This window comes from Coregonus clupeaformis, unplaced genomic scaffold (assembly GCF_020615455.1).
Source record: "Coregonus clupeaformis isolate EN_2021a unplaced genomic scaffold, ASM2061545v1 scaf0086, whole genome shotgun sequence".
Lineage (NCBI taxonomy): Eukaryota > Metazoa > Chordata > Actinopteri > Salmoniformes > Salmonidae > Coregonus > Coregonus clupeaformis.
The window spans coordinates 778,585-797,847 of record NW_025533541.1 but is presented as its reverse complement, the minus strand read 5'-3'; the positions used below and the strand labels follow the sequence as shown (position 1 = coordinate 797,847).

General features: G+C 41.3%; 1 protein-coding gene across 1 annotated transcript in view; it reads right to left on the bottom strand.

Annotated features, from left to right (window-relative positions):
- The window catches only part of LOC121551815 (ras-related protein Rab-26), a 151,283-nt gene that overhangs the window by 69,191 nt on the left and 62,829 nt on the right, over nt 1-19,263 (bottom strand). The window contains exon 4 of the mRNA XM_041864546.2: nt 10,562-10,628. Within this exon, the coding sequence (XP_041720480.1) occupies nt 10,562-10,628 (67 nt within the window). The remainder of the gene's footprint in view (nt 1-10,561; nt 10,629-19,263) is intronic.

The window sequence follows — 19,263 nt, the reverse complement described above, 5'->3', positions numbered from 1 at the left end:
ACAGCTTTATGGACAGTCAATCGCTATGGTATTTTTTATTGGTAAATTTACAAACATATATAATGATAAATAGATTTGAAACTTGTATCCCATTATGGTATGTGGTGAAATAAGTATAGCCAGTTATAATTGTAATGGCTTAGCAGATAATAAGAAAATAATAACAATATTTACATGTCTCAAAGAGAAGGAATATAATATCTATTGTTTACAGGAAACTCATTCAACAATTCTAGATGAAGTTGTATGGAGAAAGGAATGGGGGGGTGAAATATACTTCTCCCATGGGCAAAGAAACTCAAAAGGGGTGATGATATTAATTAACAGTAATTTCGATCCGAATGTGCAAATTGTCCAAACAGATACGCAAGGTAGATGGATTATTTTAAATATGTTATTGGACCATAAACAGATATGGCTCATTAACATTTACGGACCAAATAATGATGATCCACACTTCTTTGACAATATATATAATAAATTATCAACTCTGCAAGCAATTCAAGACTCTATTATTATGGTGGGAGATTATAATACCGTTTTAAATAGCTCTGGATGGACCGTAAAGGAAATCACACTACAAACAATCACCCTCATGCTCTTAAGGAAATCGTGAATGTCATGGATACATTAGAACTAGTAGATATATGGAGGTATAAATATCCTGATCTAGTGAGATATACATGGCGGAGACTCAATCAAGCTAGTCGTCTTCACTTCTTTCTTATGTCATTTTCGTTGGCACCAAAAGTTTAAAAAGTGTTGATAGGGGACAGAATGCGGTCATATAATTGGCATATACATTACTCTTACTGAATTTCCAGGTGGGCGAGGATATTGGAAATGTAATCAAAGCCTATTGGATGATAACTTGTTTTTAACTAGGACAGAGGAATTTATAACTGATTTTTTCCGACATAACATAGGTACAGCAAATCCCCTTATTGTATGGGACACCTTTAAATGTGCCTTTAGAGGCCATGAAATTCAGTACTCATCTCAAAAACAAAAGCAATTTAGGTCAAAAGAGTCCACACTAACAAAGGAAATAGAAGGTCTAACAGAACAGATAGATAACAATAATAACTAACATAGAGGCTCAGAATAAATTAGAGGAAAAACAAAAATAAATGGAGAAACTTATTCAAGAAAGATCAAGTGTAATATATTATAAAAATAAAGCAAACTGGATGGACTATGGGGAAAAATGCACCAAATTATTTTTTTAATCTTCAACATTCAACATTAAATCTTCAACATGCTACCAAAAATAATTTATTGAAACTGGTTACAAATGACGGAGTCACCCATGATTTACCAAATTATATTTTGAAGGATATTTAGGGCGGCAGGTAGCTTAGTGGTTAAGAGCGTTGTGCCAGTAACCGAAAGGTCGCTGGTTCTAATCCCCGAGCTGACTAGGTGAAAAATCTGCCGATGTGTCCTTGAGCAAGGCACTTAACCCTAATTGCTCTGGATAAGAGCGTCTGCTAAATGACAAAAAAAAGGAGGAAACAAAGTACTTTAAACATATGTTTTCGTTTCAGTCGCCTCCATCTCCTCTAACTGAAGCAAATTGTAGAGATTTTTTCCTATTAATAATGTAAAATTAACAGCCATGCAGAAAGACTCATGTGAAGGTGAAATTACAGAGGAGGAACTTCTGGATGCAATTAAAGACTTTAAGTCCGGGAAAACTCCAGGGTTGGATGGCATACCAGTCGAGGTATACCAAACCTTTTTTGATATACTCAGAGGACCGTTATTAGCATGTTTTAACCACTCCTATGTAAATGGTAGATTATCAGACACTCAAGAAGAAGGTCTGATTTCATTATTACTGAAACAGGATATACGTGGAAAATACACTGCTCAAAAAAATTAAGGGAACACTAAAATAACACATCCTAGATCTGAATGAATGAAATAATCTTATTAAATACTTTTTTCTTTACATAGTTGAATGTGCTGACAACAAAATCACACAAAAATTATCAATGGAAATCAAATGTATCAACCCATGGAGGTCTGGATTTGGAGTCACCCTCAAAATTAAAGTGGAAAACCACACTACAGGCTGATCCAACTTTGATGTAATGTCCTTAAAACAAGTCAAAATGAGGCTCAATAGTGTGTGTGGCCTCCACGTGCCTGTATGACCTCCCTACAATGCCTGGGCATGCTCCTGATGAGGTGGTGGATGGTCTCCTGAGGGATCTCCTCCCAGACCTGGACTAAAGCATCCGCCAACTCCTGGACAGTCTGTGGTGCAACGTGGCGTTGGTGGATGGAGCGAGACATGATGTCCCAGATGTGCTCAATTGGATTCAGGTCTGGGGAACGGGCGGGCCAGTCCATAGCATCAATGCCTTCCTCTTGCAGGAACTGCTGACACACTTCAGCCACATGAGGTCTAGCATTGTCTTGCATTAGGAGGAATCCAGGGCCAACCGCACCAGCATATGGTCTCACAAGGGGTCTGAGGATCTCATCTCGGTACCTAATGGCAGTCAGGCTACCTCTGGCGAGCACATGGAGGGCTGTGCGGCCCCCCAAAGAAATGCCACCCCACACCATGACTGACCCACCGCCAAACCGGTCATGCTGGAGGATGTTGCAGGCAGCAGAACGTTCTCCACGGCGTCTCCAGACTCTGTCACGTCTGTCACATGTGCTCAGTGTGAACCTGCTTTCATCTGTGAAGAGCACAGGGTGCCAGTGGCGAATTTGCCAATCTTGGTGTTCTCTGGCAAATGCCAAACGTCCTGCACGGTGTTGGGCTGTAAGCACAACCCCCACCTGTGGACGTCGGGCCCTCATACCACCCTCATGGAGTCTGTTTCTGACCGTTTGAGCAGACACATGCACATTTGTGGCCTGCTGGAGGTCATTTTGCAGGGCTCTGGCAGTGCTCCTCCTGCTCCTCCTTGCACAAAGGCAGAGGTAGCAGTCCTGCTGCTGGGTTGTTGCCCTCCTACGGCCTCCTCCACGTCTCCTGATGTACTGGCCTGTCTCCTGGTAGCGCCTCCATGCTCTGGACACTACGCTGACAGACACAGCAAACCTTCTTGCCACAGCTCGCATTGATGTGCCATCCTGGATGAGTTGCACTACCTGAGCCACTTGTGTGGGTTGTAGACTCCGTCTCATGCTACCACTAGAGTGAAAGCACCGCCAGCATTCAAAAGTGACCAAAACATCAGCCAGGAAGCATAGGAACTGAGAAGTGGTCTGTGGTCACCACCTGCAAAACCAGTCCTTTATTGGGGGTGTCTTGCTAATTGCCTATAATTTCCACCTGTTGTCTATTCCATTTGCACAACAGCATGTGAAATGTATTGTCAATCAGTGTTGCTTCCTTAGTGGACAGTTTGATTTCACAGAAGTGTGATTGACTTGGAGTTACATTGTGTTGTTTAAGTGTTCCCTTTATTTTTTTGAGCAGTGTATAAAGATCCAGTCCATTAAAAAAATTGGAGGCCCCTTACACTTCAGTGTTGTGATGCAAAAATTCTAGCAAAATGTATAGCGCATAGAATTAAAAAGGTATTGTCGGACATTATTCATTCTAATCAGACAGGTTTTTTTTACATGGGTGATACATTGGAGATAATATAAGGCAAATACTGGAAACAATAGAACACTATGAAAAATCTGGGAAACCAGGCCTACTATTCATAGCAGACTTCGAAAAGGCATTTGATAAAGTACGACTGGGGTTTATATATAAATGCTTGGAGCATTTCAATTTTGGACATTCTCTTATAAATTGGGTTAAAATCATGTATAGTAAACCTAGGTGTAAAATAGTAAATAATGGCTATTTCTCAGAAAGTTTTAAACTGTCAAGAGGAGTGAAACAAGGTTGTCCACTATCGGCATATCTATTTATTATTGCCATCGAGATGTTAGCTATTAAAATCAGATCCAACAATAATATCAAGGGATTAGAAATCCAGAGCTTAAAAACAAAGGTGTCATTGTACGCTGATGATTCATGTTTTCTTTTAAATCCACAACTTGAATCCCTCCACAGCCTCATCGAGGATCTAGATACATTTTCTAACCACTCTGGATTACAACCAAATTATGATAAATGTACTATATTACCATAGAAAGTTGGTTGCAATTTCAATGTAATCCTCCAGAAAGGACAGAACAAATAATGCAACAAATATTGTGGTTAAACTCCAATATACTAATTGATAAAAAACCTCTTTTTTTTTACACATAAAAAAAAAAAGTATAATCTTCGTAAATGATATTATCGGTAGGACTGGTGGATTAGCATTACCGCAAAAATGTAAAAGGAAAGTGGAAGGGGGAAAAAGTAAGGAACTTGTCTGTCGGCCTTGCATTAAAGAATATAATTGGTTAAAGAAAATTGTGATAAAAAAATAAAAAAAAGTATACCAGTTTCATTTAAGGACCGAAGGATTGACAGCCATCCCATATAGATTGCAAAATAGTTGGGAAGAGATTTTTGATGTACCGATTCCATGGCATAGTGTTTATGAATTGATACGCAAAACGACGCCGGATTCAAAACTTAGAATGTTATTTATATGGGGGATACAATCTTCCCAGCTCTGCAGATTTTGCTGCGAAGAGACAGAATCATTAGATCATTTGTTTTGGTACTGTCCATTTGTAGCTTGTTTTTGGACACAGGTCCAGGAATGGCTAAAGGATTGCAATATTTACCTGGAGCTAACCCTGCAGATAGCACTACTGGGTGATCTGAAAAGTCATAGTCAATCGATCAATAATATAATAATACTTTTAGCAAAAAATTTTATATTCAATTTACGATCTGTAGAAACAATGAGAATAGAACGGTTCAGAACATTTGTAAAACATCACAGTACAGTTGAAAAATATATGGCAAATAGAAATCCAATATGGATGATGTTAAGAGATAGATGGGAGGTGTTGAATGGAGCTGAAGGATGGGACTAATAACAACAACTAATAACAACAAGATAACTAATGTAAAGCATACTGTGTCCATAATAAGTATATAGGTTATAGGTTGAGAGCTTTTGTGAAAGTAAAATATGGCATATACAAGCAAACCAGATGGACATCATGAAAATGATCGGAGGAAGTTCAGGAGTAAAAACAAACAAAATATAATTATTGTAGGATTTGACTGTGTCCATAAAATGTATATAGTATGTATGGGCTGGAAGTAGAGGCCTAAGCGTTGTTGTTCACTAGTTTACTCCAATTGGGGAAGGGGTGGTGGGGTTGGAAAGTATTGAAGGGAAATATAATCTTAAAAAGGATATGTGTGTGTGTATGTACAGTGGGGAAAAAAAGTATTTAGTCAGCCACCAATTGTGCAAGTTCTCCCACTTAAAAAGATGAGAGAGGCCTGTAATTTTCATCATAGGTACACGTCAACTATGACAGACAAATTGAGAAAAGAAAATCCAGAAAATCACATTGTAGGATTTTTAATGAATTTATTTGCAAATTATGGTGGAAAATAAGTATTTGGTCACCTACAAACAAGCAAGATTTCTGGCTCTCACAGACCTGTAACTTCTTCTTTAAGAGGCTCCTCTGTCCTCCACTGGTTACCTGTATTAATGGCACCTGTTTGAACTTGTTATCAGTATAAAAGACACCTGTCCACAACCTCAAACAGTCACACTCCAAACTCCACTATGGCCAAGACCAAAGAGCTGTCAAAGGACACCATAAACAAAATTGTAGACCTGCACCAGGCTGGAATGACTGAATCTGCAATAGGTAAGCAGCTTGGTTTGAAGAAATCAACTGTGGGAGCAATTATTAGGAAATGGAAGACATACAAGACCACTGATAATCTCCCTCGATCTGAGGCTCCACGCAAGATCTCACCCCGTGGGGTCAAAATGATCACAAGAACGGTGAGCAAAAATCCCAGAACCACACGGGGGGACCTAGTGAATGACCTGCAGAGAGCTGGGACCAAAGTAACAAAGCCTACCATCAGTAACACACTACGCCGCCATGGACTCAAATCCTGCAGTGCTAGACGTGTCCCCCCTGCTTAAGCCAGTACATGTCCAGGCCCGTCTGAAGTTTGCTAGAGTGCATCCAGAAGAGGATTGGGAGAATGTCATATGGTCAGATGAAACCAAAATATAACTTTTTGGTAAAAACTCAACTCGTCGTGTTTGGAGGACAAAGAATGCTGAGTTTCATCCAAAGAACACCATACCTACTGTGAAGCATGGGAGTGAAAACATCATACTTTGGGGCTGTTTTTCTGCAAAGGGACCAGGACGACTGATCCGTGTAAAGGAAAGAATGAATGGGGCCATGTATCGTGAGATTTTGAGTGAAAACCTCCTTCCATCAGCAAGGGCATTGAAGATGAAACGTGGCTGGGTCTTTCAGCATGACAATGATCCCAAACACACCGCCCGGGCAACGAAGGAGTGGCTTCGTAAGAAGCATTTCAAGGTCCTGGAGTCTCCAGATCTCAACCCCATAGAAAATCTTTGGAGGGAGTTGAAAGTCCGTGTTGCCCAGCGACAGCCCCAAAACATCACTGCTCTAGAGGAGATCTGCATGGAGGAATGGGCCAAAATACCAGCAACAGTGTGTGAAAACCTTGTGAAGACTTACAGAAAACGTTTGACCTGTGTCATTGCCAACAAAGGGTATATAACAAAGTATTGAGAAACGTTTGTTATTGACCAAATACTTATTTTCCACCATAATTTGCAAATAAATTCATTAAAAATCCTACAATGTGATTTTCTGGATTTTTTTTCCTCATTTTGTCTGTCATAGTTGACGTCTACCTATGATGAAAATTACAGGCCTCTCTCATCTTTTTTAAGTGGGAGAACTTGCACAATTGGTGGCTGACTAAATACTTTTTTTCCCCACTGTATGTATGTATATATGTATGTATGTATATATATGTGTGTGTATGTGTGTGTATGTATGTGTATATGTGTATGTGTATGTGTGTATGTATATATGTATATATATATATATATATATATATACAGGGGCGGTGTGTTCATTAGGGCGATATGGGCGACGCACTGCCAAACGGGAAAAGGAAGGGATTTTTTTTCTAATCAAATATATCACGGCAACAGTAGTTATCAGTGTTCTAATCTAGACGTCTGATCTGCCACTAAATGTCCAATCAGGCTAAAGTCGTGCTTCAAATGGCCCCGCCCCTTTTGGGGCGATTTCAGTCAGGTTGAAAATCGCCCCAGAAGTCTCTCATAGCCTGTCATGTAAAATCTTTTTTTTCAAATATCAGAGCTTTCAATACAATCTCTATGGGTTTCTGAGGGCTTGCACTTACGCGCTTTCGTCATACATAACATAACCATGAACGTAACTAAGAAAAGAGCGGGTAGCAGCGTCAATCAATTCACGTACTACTATCAAGATGGCTAGCGTTCAGTGCAACTCGATTGTCTCTTTGAAAGAAGTTCACATCAAAGACCATTCAAAACGAGCTACTGGAGTGTATGCTAGCGGTCATGAGGGAACATATTGTGGAGGAGGTGAAGTCGGCGAACTTCGTAGCTATCCAAGCTGACGAGACCACGGACGTTTCTACACAGACACAGCTGGTGCTTGTGCTGAGGTACATAGATAGCAACCACAAAGTGCAGGAGCGCTTTTTTGAGTTCCTTCCCATCTCGGAATCAACCTCAGTCTCAATCGCCAGTGTGCTTTTGGAGAGACTGAACGGTCTTTTTGCCGACGACGAGAAAGTCAAACTGTGGTGCACTGGCACTGTACCAGGTTCTCATGAGCTACAACCTCCAGGAGACGTTCTCTGAGACTGTGACTCTGTTGAACATCCTCATAACTACTCCCATGACAACAGCTGAAGCTGAGAGATGTTTCTCAACTTTGACACGAGTTAAGACATTCCTGCGAAATTCAATGGGCCAGGAACGTCTGAATGCACTGGCCATGCTTTCCATGGAGAGGGAACTAGTCCTCAGCATGCCTGATTTCAATGAGAAAGTCATTGACCGCTTTGCTGCATTGAAAGAGAGAAGAGAACAGTTTCAGTACAAGTAATGTAGCCTCTCTCTCTCTTTGTCCCTCCCTGTCTGTCTCTTTAACACACACACACCCAAATCAGTTCACAGTTGATGTTGTTTAAGATAGTTATTTTTCATTTTAAAAAAAGTAAAAAAAAATATATAATCTGTTCATGTTCATTTTTACAAATCTATACAATTGGCCAGAATATGGTTGTTCATATTTACAAATCTATACAATTGGCCAGAATATGGTTGTTCATATTTACAAATCTATACAATTGGCCAGAATATGGTTGTTCATTTTTACAAAGCCATACAGATAGCTGTGTTTACCTTTTCTAGAAATTATTTTCAAATTCTGTTTTCAGGCAAAATGTCTATCACTGTTCATTTTCACAAATCTATACAAGAGGGCAGAATATGGAAGTCTATAAAAATTTCTTATTACCAATAACCTCTATCAAAAGCTCCTGCTTGCTTGTTGTGAATTATGCTCAGGTGCACATATTTCCAATTCAACCATGAGGCAAAAAATGTGGTAAAAGCTCTTGTTGATCCTGCAATCTGAACAAATACCAAGATGCTGTATTTTCAGCTGATATTTCATTTGTTTATGGAAATGCATATTGTTTATGCAGTGTTGAGGAATGTGAAAGAACACCCTTGATTATTTTTACTGTGATAACTTATTTTGCTTTTGTAAGCCAACACTTTTGAGATCAGTCAATAAATGCTTCTGGCATTGACTTATATGCTGCCCCTGTCTTCATGTTGTTGCTGGACATATATTTTTTTAAATGTGTGTAGGTCACCTAAATCATCAGAAAAATTGCCCCCCTGAGAATTTTTTCAGGAGCTGCCACTGTATATATATATATATATATATATATATATATATATATATATATTTGTATGTATGTATGTATATATATATTTGCGAGAAAAAAAACATATGGGGGATTGGAAGTGATGCAGACAATTACATTGATGGAAGTTACAATCTATCTGAATTATTAAAGCTGATCTACCCTCAAAAAAAAAAAAAAAGTACTAATGGCTCTCCCGAGGACTGCAGTGGAATGCTACCTCTTATGCCTATGTGTGTCTATGATGCCTATAAAAATCATTGAAGTTGCTGATATCATTGACCATCATGGTGTCAAACATACGGCCCGTGGGTGGTTTGAGTAAAAAAAAAAAAATGTGCAGGGGAAACATTCTCAATATTCTTTAAAATATCTAAAACCAAATCGAAACTGTGTAGAAATGATAATGGACCTATATTCTTAACTTTACAGCTAGCTAATAATCACTGTGCACAGTCAATGGACCTACATTCATACAGTTTCTTGACTGTCCAGCTCGCTAATAATCACTAGAGCGTCAGGGAGCATAGAAAATTCCCAAAACGTTGGATAGAGGACTATTTTGGGATAATCGTGACTGCAAGGAAATATAACACAATTTCAGTGCGGCCCTCCGGACCTCATTGAAGACCGGATGCGGCCACCGGGCAAAATGAGTTCGACACCCCTGGTCTAGATAGAAAATACCTATGATAAACTCCATATTGGTAAAGGGGTGAATTCCAAATCAACACAATTAAAATAATCTATTAATTTCTATGGTAAAGCCACTTGGTTTCTAGGCCCATCGAAACTTACACAAGGTTTCAAGTACAGGATGATTTCTGGCACTACTGAACATTTATATATCTTACTTTATATCCTCAGGCATGGCATTTAGCGAATGATAGATTCTCAACACCTCTATGAACAAGTTCAAGCTTCCATTAAGGCCTAAACAGGAGTGGGAGACATCTTTATCCAGCGTTTTGCAGGAAGTGACAGCGTCCATGGCCCGCAGTCTGAAAGCATCAACTCCTGCAGTTCTGACTGTCACTTTGAATGAGCTTTATTTAAAAAAGGTTTGTGATACGAGTGAATGCTCCCTGAAGATCAGTGAACATAGAGCACTGTTCTGACATATCAGCCCATCACTGGTTCTCTGCCCAGCTCGGAATACTGGATGTGAGAATGGGAGAACACATACTGAACACACACACACACACTTTTCACTGTCTACATCTGCTGTAGACTTGACAACAAATACAACACAGTCTAACTGGTGTAAACACAACAATCATACGTCTTCTCAAGTAGGCAAATGTTTACTTTCTTAATCACTGACATTACTAAGGAATGCTCAATTTTCCCCAAACTGAACTGCTGTCCCCTCCAGCGGTAAACACTACTTGTCTGTGTTTCATTCCAGTGGTGTACCAGAGAGGAGCCCACCTCACCGTCTCCCCATCAGCAGGCCTCACAGCATGAGGCAGAGGAGAAACTGTCAGCGATCTACTGCTGGAGAACCAGAGAAATTACTCTTCTCATACACACACACTTAAATATGAGTCACACACACCGAGCTTGATGAACAACCACCAGGCAATGTGTACCAATGGAGGAGATGAATTGCAGCCAGGGTACTGTATGGTGCTCCTAAACACACACACACACACACACACACACACAGCTTACCATGAGCGTCGCGGTAGTAGGCGTGTGTGACGCTGCGGAATCTTTCTTGCCCAGCAGTGTCCCAGATCTGAGTAGGAAGACATATGAAATCATCATCACCATCCCTCTCCCACCCTGTAATGACTGTTCTCACTCATCAATGGGCCAACAGCAGCTACCAGCAGCTCAATGAATGAACTGGTAGGAACAGAGGATCTGAGATATGAATCATGTGCATTAAAATGTATTTTTCTCTCTGGGAAAACGTCTATTGAATGTAGTCTATTCATAGTAACAATGACTATAATCAATTTTAAATTCACAACGGCTGAGGACCCACCTGATTGACCTTTACTCTGACCTTTACCCAATATACAGGTTGGTTGTTTAGCAACATGACCGACACGTGCGCAACTATGGGGCAAAACATACGGGGTTGGCAACATGTAAACTATATTTCGTCTCCAATGTTTATTGAAAACGTAAATAAATGTGACCAATGAGCACTTGTTGCCTCTCAAATACACAGTTACAGTTGTTGGTTAGCTAGCTAGCAAATTTTAGCCATATTAGCATTGACATGAAATCAGTCAACACCTCAAAACAAGACATGGTATCAAGAACGAGAAGAAACGAGTCACTTACGATTCCCCATGTGGCAGTTTCTTATCATTGTTGGTAGCTATATGGCCATTCAGAATCACAACAACTCACGGACTTCTGCCCAATTGAAGCATGCACATCGTTTTCGTGACTTTTGTCAGCTAACCCATCTATGTGTATTAAAGGCCATGAATCATGCACATATGGGTTGTTCCTTTTGCATCCATTTGATATTTGAAGTAGAAATTGTGCACAAATATTGCATTTTAAAAGCCTGTTATATTAAATGAAGTGCCCTTTAAAGTTTTGAGAATTACACAAATATTAATTTTCACAAAGTCTGCTGCCTCAGTTTTTATGATGCCAATTTGCATATACTTCAGAATGTTATGAAGAGTGATCAGATGAATTGCAATTAATTGCAAAGTCCCTCTTTGCCATGAAAATGAACTTAATCCCCACAAAAACATTTCCACTGCATTTCAGCCCTGCCACAAAAGGACCAGCTGACATCATGTCAGTGATTCTCTCAGGTGAGAGTGTTGACGAGGACAAGGCTGGAGATCACTCTGTCATGCTGATTGAGTGAGAATAACAGACTGGAAGCTTTAAAAGGAGGGTGGTGCTTGAAATCATTGTTCGTGCCGTCTTCATTGCTTTGCACAAAAAGGGCTTCACAGGCAAGGATATTGCTGCTAGTAAGATTGCACCTAAATCAACCATTTATCGGATCATCAAGAACTTCAAGGAGAGAGGTTCAATTGTTGTGAAAAGGCTTCAGGGTGCCCAAGAAAGTCCAGCAAGCGCCAGAACCGTCTCCTAAAGTTGATTCAGCTGCGGGATCGGGGCACCACCAGTGCAGAGCTTGCTCAGGAATGGCAGCAGGCAGGTGTGAGTGCATCTGCACGCACAGTGAGGCGAAGACTTTTGGAGGATGGCCTGGTGTCAAGAAGGGCAGCGAGGAAGCCACTTCTCTCCAGGAAAAACATCAGGGACAGACTGATATTCTGCAAAAGGTACAGGGATTGGACTGCTGAGGACTGGGGTAAAGTCATTTTCTCTGATGAATCCCCTTTCCGATTGTTTGGGGCATCCGGAAAAAACCTTGTCCGGAGAAGACAAGGTGAGCGCTACCATCAGTCCTGTGTCATGCCAACAGTAAAGCATCCTGAGACCATTCATGTGTGGGGTTGCTTCTCAGCCAAGGGAGTGGGCTCACTCACAATTTTGCCTAAGAACACAGCCATTAATAAAGAATGGTACCAACACATCCTCCGAGAGCATCTTCTCCCAACCATCCAAGAACAGTTTGGTGACGAACAATGCCTTTTCCAGCATGATGGAGCACCTTGTCATAAGGCAAAAGTGATAACTAAGTGGCTCGGGGAACAAAACATCGAAATTTTGGGTCCATGGACAGGAAACTCCCCAGACCTTAATCCCATTGTGAACTTGTGGTCGATCCTCAAGAGGCGGGTGGACAAACAAAAACCTACATATTCTGACAAACTCCAAGCATTGATTATGCAAGAATGGGCTGCCATCAGTCAGGATGTGGCCCAGAAATTAAATGACAGCATGCCAGGGCGGATTGCAGAGGTCTTGAAAAAGAAGGGTCAACACTGCAAATATTGACTCTTTGCATAGACTTAATGTAATTGTCAATAAAAGACTTTGACACTTATGGAATGCTTGTAATTATACTTCAGTATACCATAGTAACATCTGACAAAAATATCTAAAAACTCTGAAGCAGCAAACTTTGTGAAGACCAATACTTGTGTCATTCTCAAAACGTTTGACCACGACTGTAGACCACATTGAAAATTCAATCAATCAGAATTTCATATGAATAAAGTCTTGCTAAAGTGTCAAAATTCAGCATTTTGACATGTCCCTCTAAGCATCCTCTGTGACTTCTAGGAAGATTTTAACCCACTTAACCCCAACATTTCTCCAAGTTATGACCATCATTGTAAAGCCCTAGTTATTTTGTTAGGTTGACAAAGTCATTTCTGAAGATTATAACTTATTTCATGCGATCAGTGATTCATTTTAAGGTGAGAAAACAACAACCTGTCTCTCATTTTAAGGTCAACCCTGTTACGTAAACTGAACTCTCGTTTTAATATTGTGAAACTATTCCTTTTTAAATATTTGTTTTCAAAAGAAACATTGAACATCTAATAGTCAAATAGTCAATTTGCAGTGAACAGTGGTGTAAAGTACTTAAGTAAAAATATTTGAAAGTACTACTTACAGTGAGGGAAAAAAGTATGTGATCCCCACTGACCCACGGACAAAGACATGATCAGTCTATAATTTTAATGGTAGGTTTATTTGAACAGTGAGAGACAGAATAACAACAACAAAAACTGAAAAACGCATGTCAAAAATGTTATAAATTGATTTGCATTTTAATTAGGGAAATAAGTATTTGACCCCTCTGCAAAACATTACTTAGTACTTGGTGGCAAAACCCTTGTTGACAATCACAGAGGTCAGACGTTTCTTGTAGTTGGCCACCAGGTTTGCACACATCTCAGGAGGGATTTTGTCCCACTCATCTTTGCAGATCTTCTCCAAGTCATTATGGTTTTGAGGCTGACGTTTGGCAACTCGAACCTTCAGCTCCCTTTTTTTTCTATGGGATTACGTTCTGGAGAATGGCTAGGCCACTCCAGGACCTTAATGTGCTTCTTCTTGAGCCACTCCTTTGTTGCCTTGGCCGTGTGTTTTGGGTCAATGTCATGCTGGAATACCCATCCATGACCCATTTTCAATGCCCTGGCTGTGGGAAGGAGGTTCTCACCCAAGATTTGATGGTACATTGCCCCGTCCATCGTCCGTTTGATGCAGTAAAGTTGTCCTGTCCCCTTAGCAGAAAAACACCCCCAAAGCATAATGTTTCCACATCCATGTTTGACGTGAGGATGGTGTTCTTGGGGTCATAGGCAGCATTCCTCCTCCTCCAAACATGGCGAGTTGAGTTGATGCCAAAGTTGATGCTCGATTTTGGTCTCATCTGACCACAACACTTTCACCCAGTTCTCCTCTGAATCATTCAGATGTTCATTGGCAAACTTCAGACGGGCCTGTATATGTGCTTTCTTGAGCAAGGGGGCCTTGCGGGCGCTGCAGGATTTCAGTCCTTCACGGCGTAGTGTGTTACCAATTGTTTTCTTGGTGACTATGGTCCCAGCTGCCTTGAGATCATTGACAAGATCCTCCCGTGTAGTTCTGGGCTGATTCCTCACTGTTCTCATGATCATTGCAACTCCACGAGATGAGATCTTGCATGGAGCCCCAGGCCGAGGGAGATTGACAGTCTTTTGTGTTTCTTCCATTTGCGAATAATCACACCAACTGTTGTCACCTTCTCACCAAGCTGCTTGGCGATGGTCTTGTAGCCCATTCCAGCCTTGTGTAGGTCTACAATCTTGTCCCGACGTCCTTGGAGAGCTCTTTGGTCTTGTCCATGGTGGAGAGTTTGGAATCTGATTGATTGATTGCTTCTGTGGACAGGTGTCTTTTATACCCTCCTCTCTGGCCCAGGCCCCAAGCTACAGGACTGTTTTGCTAGCACAGACTGGAATATATTCCGGGATTCATCCGATGACATTGAGGAGTATACCACATCAGTCACCGGCTTCATCAATAAGTGCATCAATGACGTCATCCCCACAGTGACCATACCATAAATATTTGGACATTAACCAAGTTATTATTATTTTAGCTGTCTACCACAGCATATTGGAGTTGAAATTAAATAATGAATATGAGCTGAAAGTGCAGAATTTCAGCTTTAATTTGAGGGTATTTACATCCAAATCGGGTGAACGGTGTAGGAATTACAGCACTTTTTATATGTGGTCCTCCCCTTTTTAAGGGACCAAAAGTAATTGGACAATTGGCTGCTCAGCTGTTCCATGGCCAGCTGTGTGTTATTCCCTAATTAGTTAATTTACAAGTAAGCAGATTAAAGGTCTAGAGTTGATTTCAAGTGTGGCATTTGCATTTGGATACTGTTGCTGTTAATCCTCAAAATGAAGTCCAAAGAGCTGTCACTGCCAGTGACGCAAGCCATCATTTGGCAGAAAAATCTAAACAAACCCATCAGAGAGATAGCAAAAACATTAGGTGTGGCCAAATCCACTATTTGGTACATTCTTAAAAAGAAAGAATGCACGGGTGAGCTCAGGAACACCAAAAGGCCCGGAAGACCACGGAAAACAACTGTGGTGGGTGAAATAATAATTATTTCCCTGGTGAAGAAAAACCCCTTCACAACAGTTGGCCAGATCAAGAACACCCTCCAGGAGGTAGGCGTATCTGTGTCAAAGTCAACAATGAAAAGAAGACTTCACCAGAGTAAATACAGAGGGTTTGCCACAAGATGTAAACCATTGGTAAGCCTCAAAAACAGGAAGACCAGATTAGAGTTTGCCAAAAAACATCTAAAAAAGCCTGTACAGTTCTGGAACAACATCCTATGGACAGATGAGACAAAGATCAACTTGTACCAGAATGATGGGAAGAGAAGAGTTTGGAGAAGGGAAGGAACTGCTCCTGATCTGAAGCACACCACCTCATCTGTGAAGCATGGTGGAGGTAGTGTTATAGCGTGGGCATGTATGGCTGCCAATGGAACTGGTTCCCTTGTATTTATTGATGATGTGACTGCTGACAAAAGCAGCAGGATGAATTCTGAAGTGTTTACGGCTATATTATCTGCTCAGATTCAGCCAAATGCTTCAAAACTAATTGGACGGCGCTTCACAGTGCAGATGGACAATGACCAGAAGCATACTGCGAAAGCAACCCAATACTTTTTAAAGGCAAAAAAGTGGAATGTTCTGCAATGGCAAAGTCAATCACCTGACCTGAATCCAATTGAGCATGCATTTCACTTGCTGAAGGCAAAACTAAAGGCAAAACGCCCCAAGAACAAGCAGGAACTGAAGACAGCTGCAGTAAAGGCAGAGCACCACCAGGGAAGAAACCCAGCATCTGGTGATGTCTATGGGTTCCAGACTTCAGACAGTCATTGACTGCAAAGGATTTGCAACCAAGTATTAAAACTCACAATTAAATGTATGATTATGTTAGTTTGTCTAATTCATTTTGAACACCTAAAATTGGGGTGCTATGTATAAAAATAGTTGTAATTCCTACACGGTTCTTACAATAATTTTTACACAACACTTAAATTAAAGTTGAAAGTCTACACTTCTAGCACATCTTATTTGTTTCCATTCAAAACCATTATGGTGGCGTACATAGCCAAAATTATGCAAATTGTGTCACTGTCCAAATACTTATGGACCTGACTGTATATACCCCAACCAGAAGCCATGGATTACAGGCAACATCTGCACCGAGCTAAAGGGTAGAGATGCCGCTTTTAAGGAGCGGGACTCTAACCCGGACGCTTATAAGAAATCCCGCTATGCCCTCCGACGAACCATCAAACAGGCAAAGCGTCAATACAGGACTAAGATTGAATCGTACTACACCGGCTCCGACACTCGTCGGATGTGGCAGGGCTTGCAACCTATTACACACTACAAAGGGAAGAACAGACACGAGCTGCCAACCTACGTGAGAATGCTATTCATTGACTACAGCTCAGCGTTCAACACCATAGTGCCCTCAAAGCTCATCACTAAGCTAAGGACCCTGGGACTAAACACCTCCCTCTGCAACTGGATCCTGGACTTCCTGACGAGCCGCCCCAGGTGGTAAGGGTAGGTAACAACACATCTGCCACGCTGATTCTCAACACGGGGGCCCCTCAGGGGTGCGTGCCCAGTCCCCTCCTGTACTCCCTGTTCACCCAAGACTGCATGGCCAGGCACGACTCCAACAACATCATTATGTTTGCCAACGACACAACAGTGGTAGGTCTGATCACCGACAGCAATGAGACAGCCTATAGTGAGGAGGTCAGAGACCTGGCCTTGTGGTGCCAGGATAACAATCTCTCCCTCAACGTGATCAAGACAAAGGAGATGATCGTGGACTACAGGAAAAAGAGGGCAGAGCATGCCCCCATTCACATCGACAGGGCTGTAGTGGAGCAGGTTGAGAGCTTCAACTTCCTTGGTGTCCACATTACCAACAAACTATCATGGTCCAAACACACCAAGACAGTCGTGAAGAGGGCACAACAATGCCTATTCCCCCTCAGGAGACTGAAAAGATTTGGTATGGGTCCCCAGATCCTCAAAAAGTTCTACAGCTGCACCATCGAGAGTATCCTGACTGGTTGCATCAACGCCTGATATGGCAACTGCTCGGCATCCGACCACAAGGCACTACAGAGGGTAGTGCGTACGGCCCAGTACCTCACTGGGGCCAAGCTTCCTGCCATCTAGGACCTTTGTACCAGGCGGTGCCAGAGGAAGGCCCTAAAAATGATTCCAGACACCCTAGTCATAGACTGTTCTCTCTGCTACCACACGGCAAGTGGTACCGGAGCGCCGAGTCTAGGTCCAAAAGGCTCCTTAACAGCTTATACCCCCAAGCCATAAGACTATTTGCATTGACCCCCCCCTTTTTACGCTTCTGCTCCTTGCTGTTTATTATCTATGCATAGTCACTTTACCCCTACCTACATGTACATATTACCTCAATTACCTCGACTAACCTGTACCCCCACACATTGACTCTGTACTCTCACACTCTATCATCCATCTATCTATCTGGGCTTGGTTTCCCAAAAGCATCTTAAGGCTACGTTCATCGTTAAAACCTTTGCAAGAGCATCGTTATGTCTCCGAGCTGTTTCTCAAAACCATCGTTATTAAAGTTTCTCTTGAAAAGGCACATTATTTTTATTTTTTTACTTGCCTTTCATGAACTTACACTCACACTTGACTCCCCCCCCCCCCAACTATCACTGACTTTACTGATAGCTACTTTATTGAGGATAAATGTACTTATGTGGTTGTCCCACCTAGCTATCTTAAGGTGAATGCACTAACTGTAAGTCGCTCTGGATAAAAGCGTCTGTTAACTGACTAAAATGTCAAATTTAATGAGAGACGGGGTGAGGGTATGAATACTAAATGTAGAGAGAAGGGAAGGCAAGGGAGATGAGACAGACAGACACATAGATACAAAGGCGTGGACACACAGACACACACAGACATGCAAACATGCAAGTATATACACACACAAGTGAACACATGCATGCACACACAGACACACACAGATTGATATCCATTCCTTTCATCTGACAGCTATGCCAAAGGTTCTGTCAGTTATATTCATGTAGACAATAACCTGTTACATGGAAGATGGCCAACACATCACAAAGTGTGGAACAATTGCAGTCATGTTCAGTCTATCATGATTACCTTTCCTACTTTCAAAGAACTTCAGCTTCTTTTATGTGAAATCAGGTTGACACCAGAAGTGTGATTGGTGTCTTTGAACTAAGCAATGGACACAAACAGCTCCTATCTTCTGCAATGCAGGACATTTAAAACATGTAGTGTATTTGAGGTTTAAAAAGGCTTTTGAAGTTTGTAATTTCCACTTTGAAATTTTAGACTTGATTTTCCCTTACGAAAAATGTATCAACCCCTAAAAAACATGTCTCTTAATAAATCACATTTCCTGTTGCTGCAGGATTCTATTCCTGCTGTAGCAAACTGGCTCTTATTAAAATCCTACATCTGCATGATTACAGATTACACAATACTGTGTGTGTCTGTCTGACAAACAGAACAGAATAAACCTAATGGACAGTGTAATATCTACAGAGAGTCTTCAGGCTACGTCTCAAATGGCGCCCCATTTCCTTTATAGTGCACTACTTTTGACCAGAACCCTATGGGCCTTGGTCAAAAGTAACACACTAAATAGGGAATAGGGTGCGATTTGGGACAATGTCTTCAGTCTGGAACCCAGCGGGGCTAATCGACTGTTAGAGATAAACGATGGACTTCATTAAAGCCTTGTTTAAGCTGACGTCATCCTACCTCTGTCTGTCGGGGGATGGAGACATATGCAGAGTATTTTCACAGAGAGGACAATGCTGGAACAGCAGAATATTGGCATCTGCTGACACTGACAGTGATTTGGCACACACAAACACACACACACACACACGC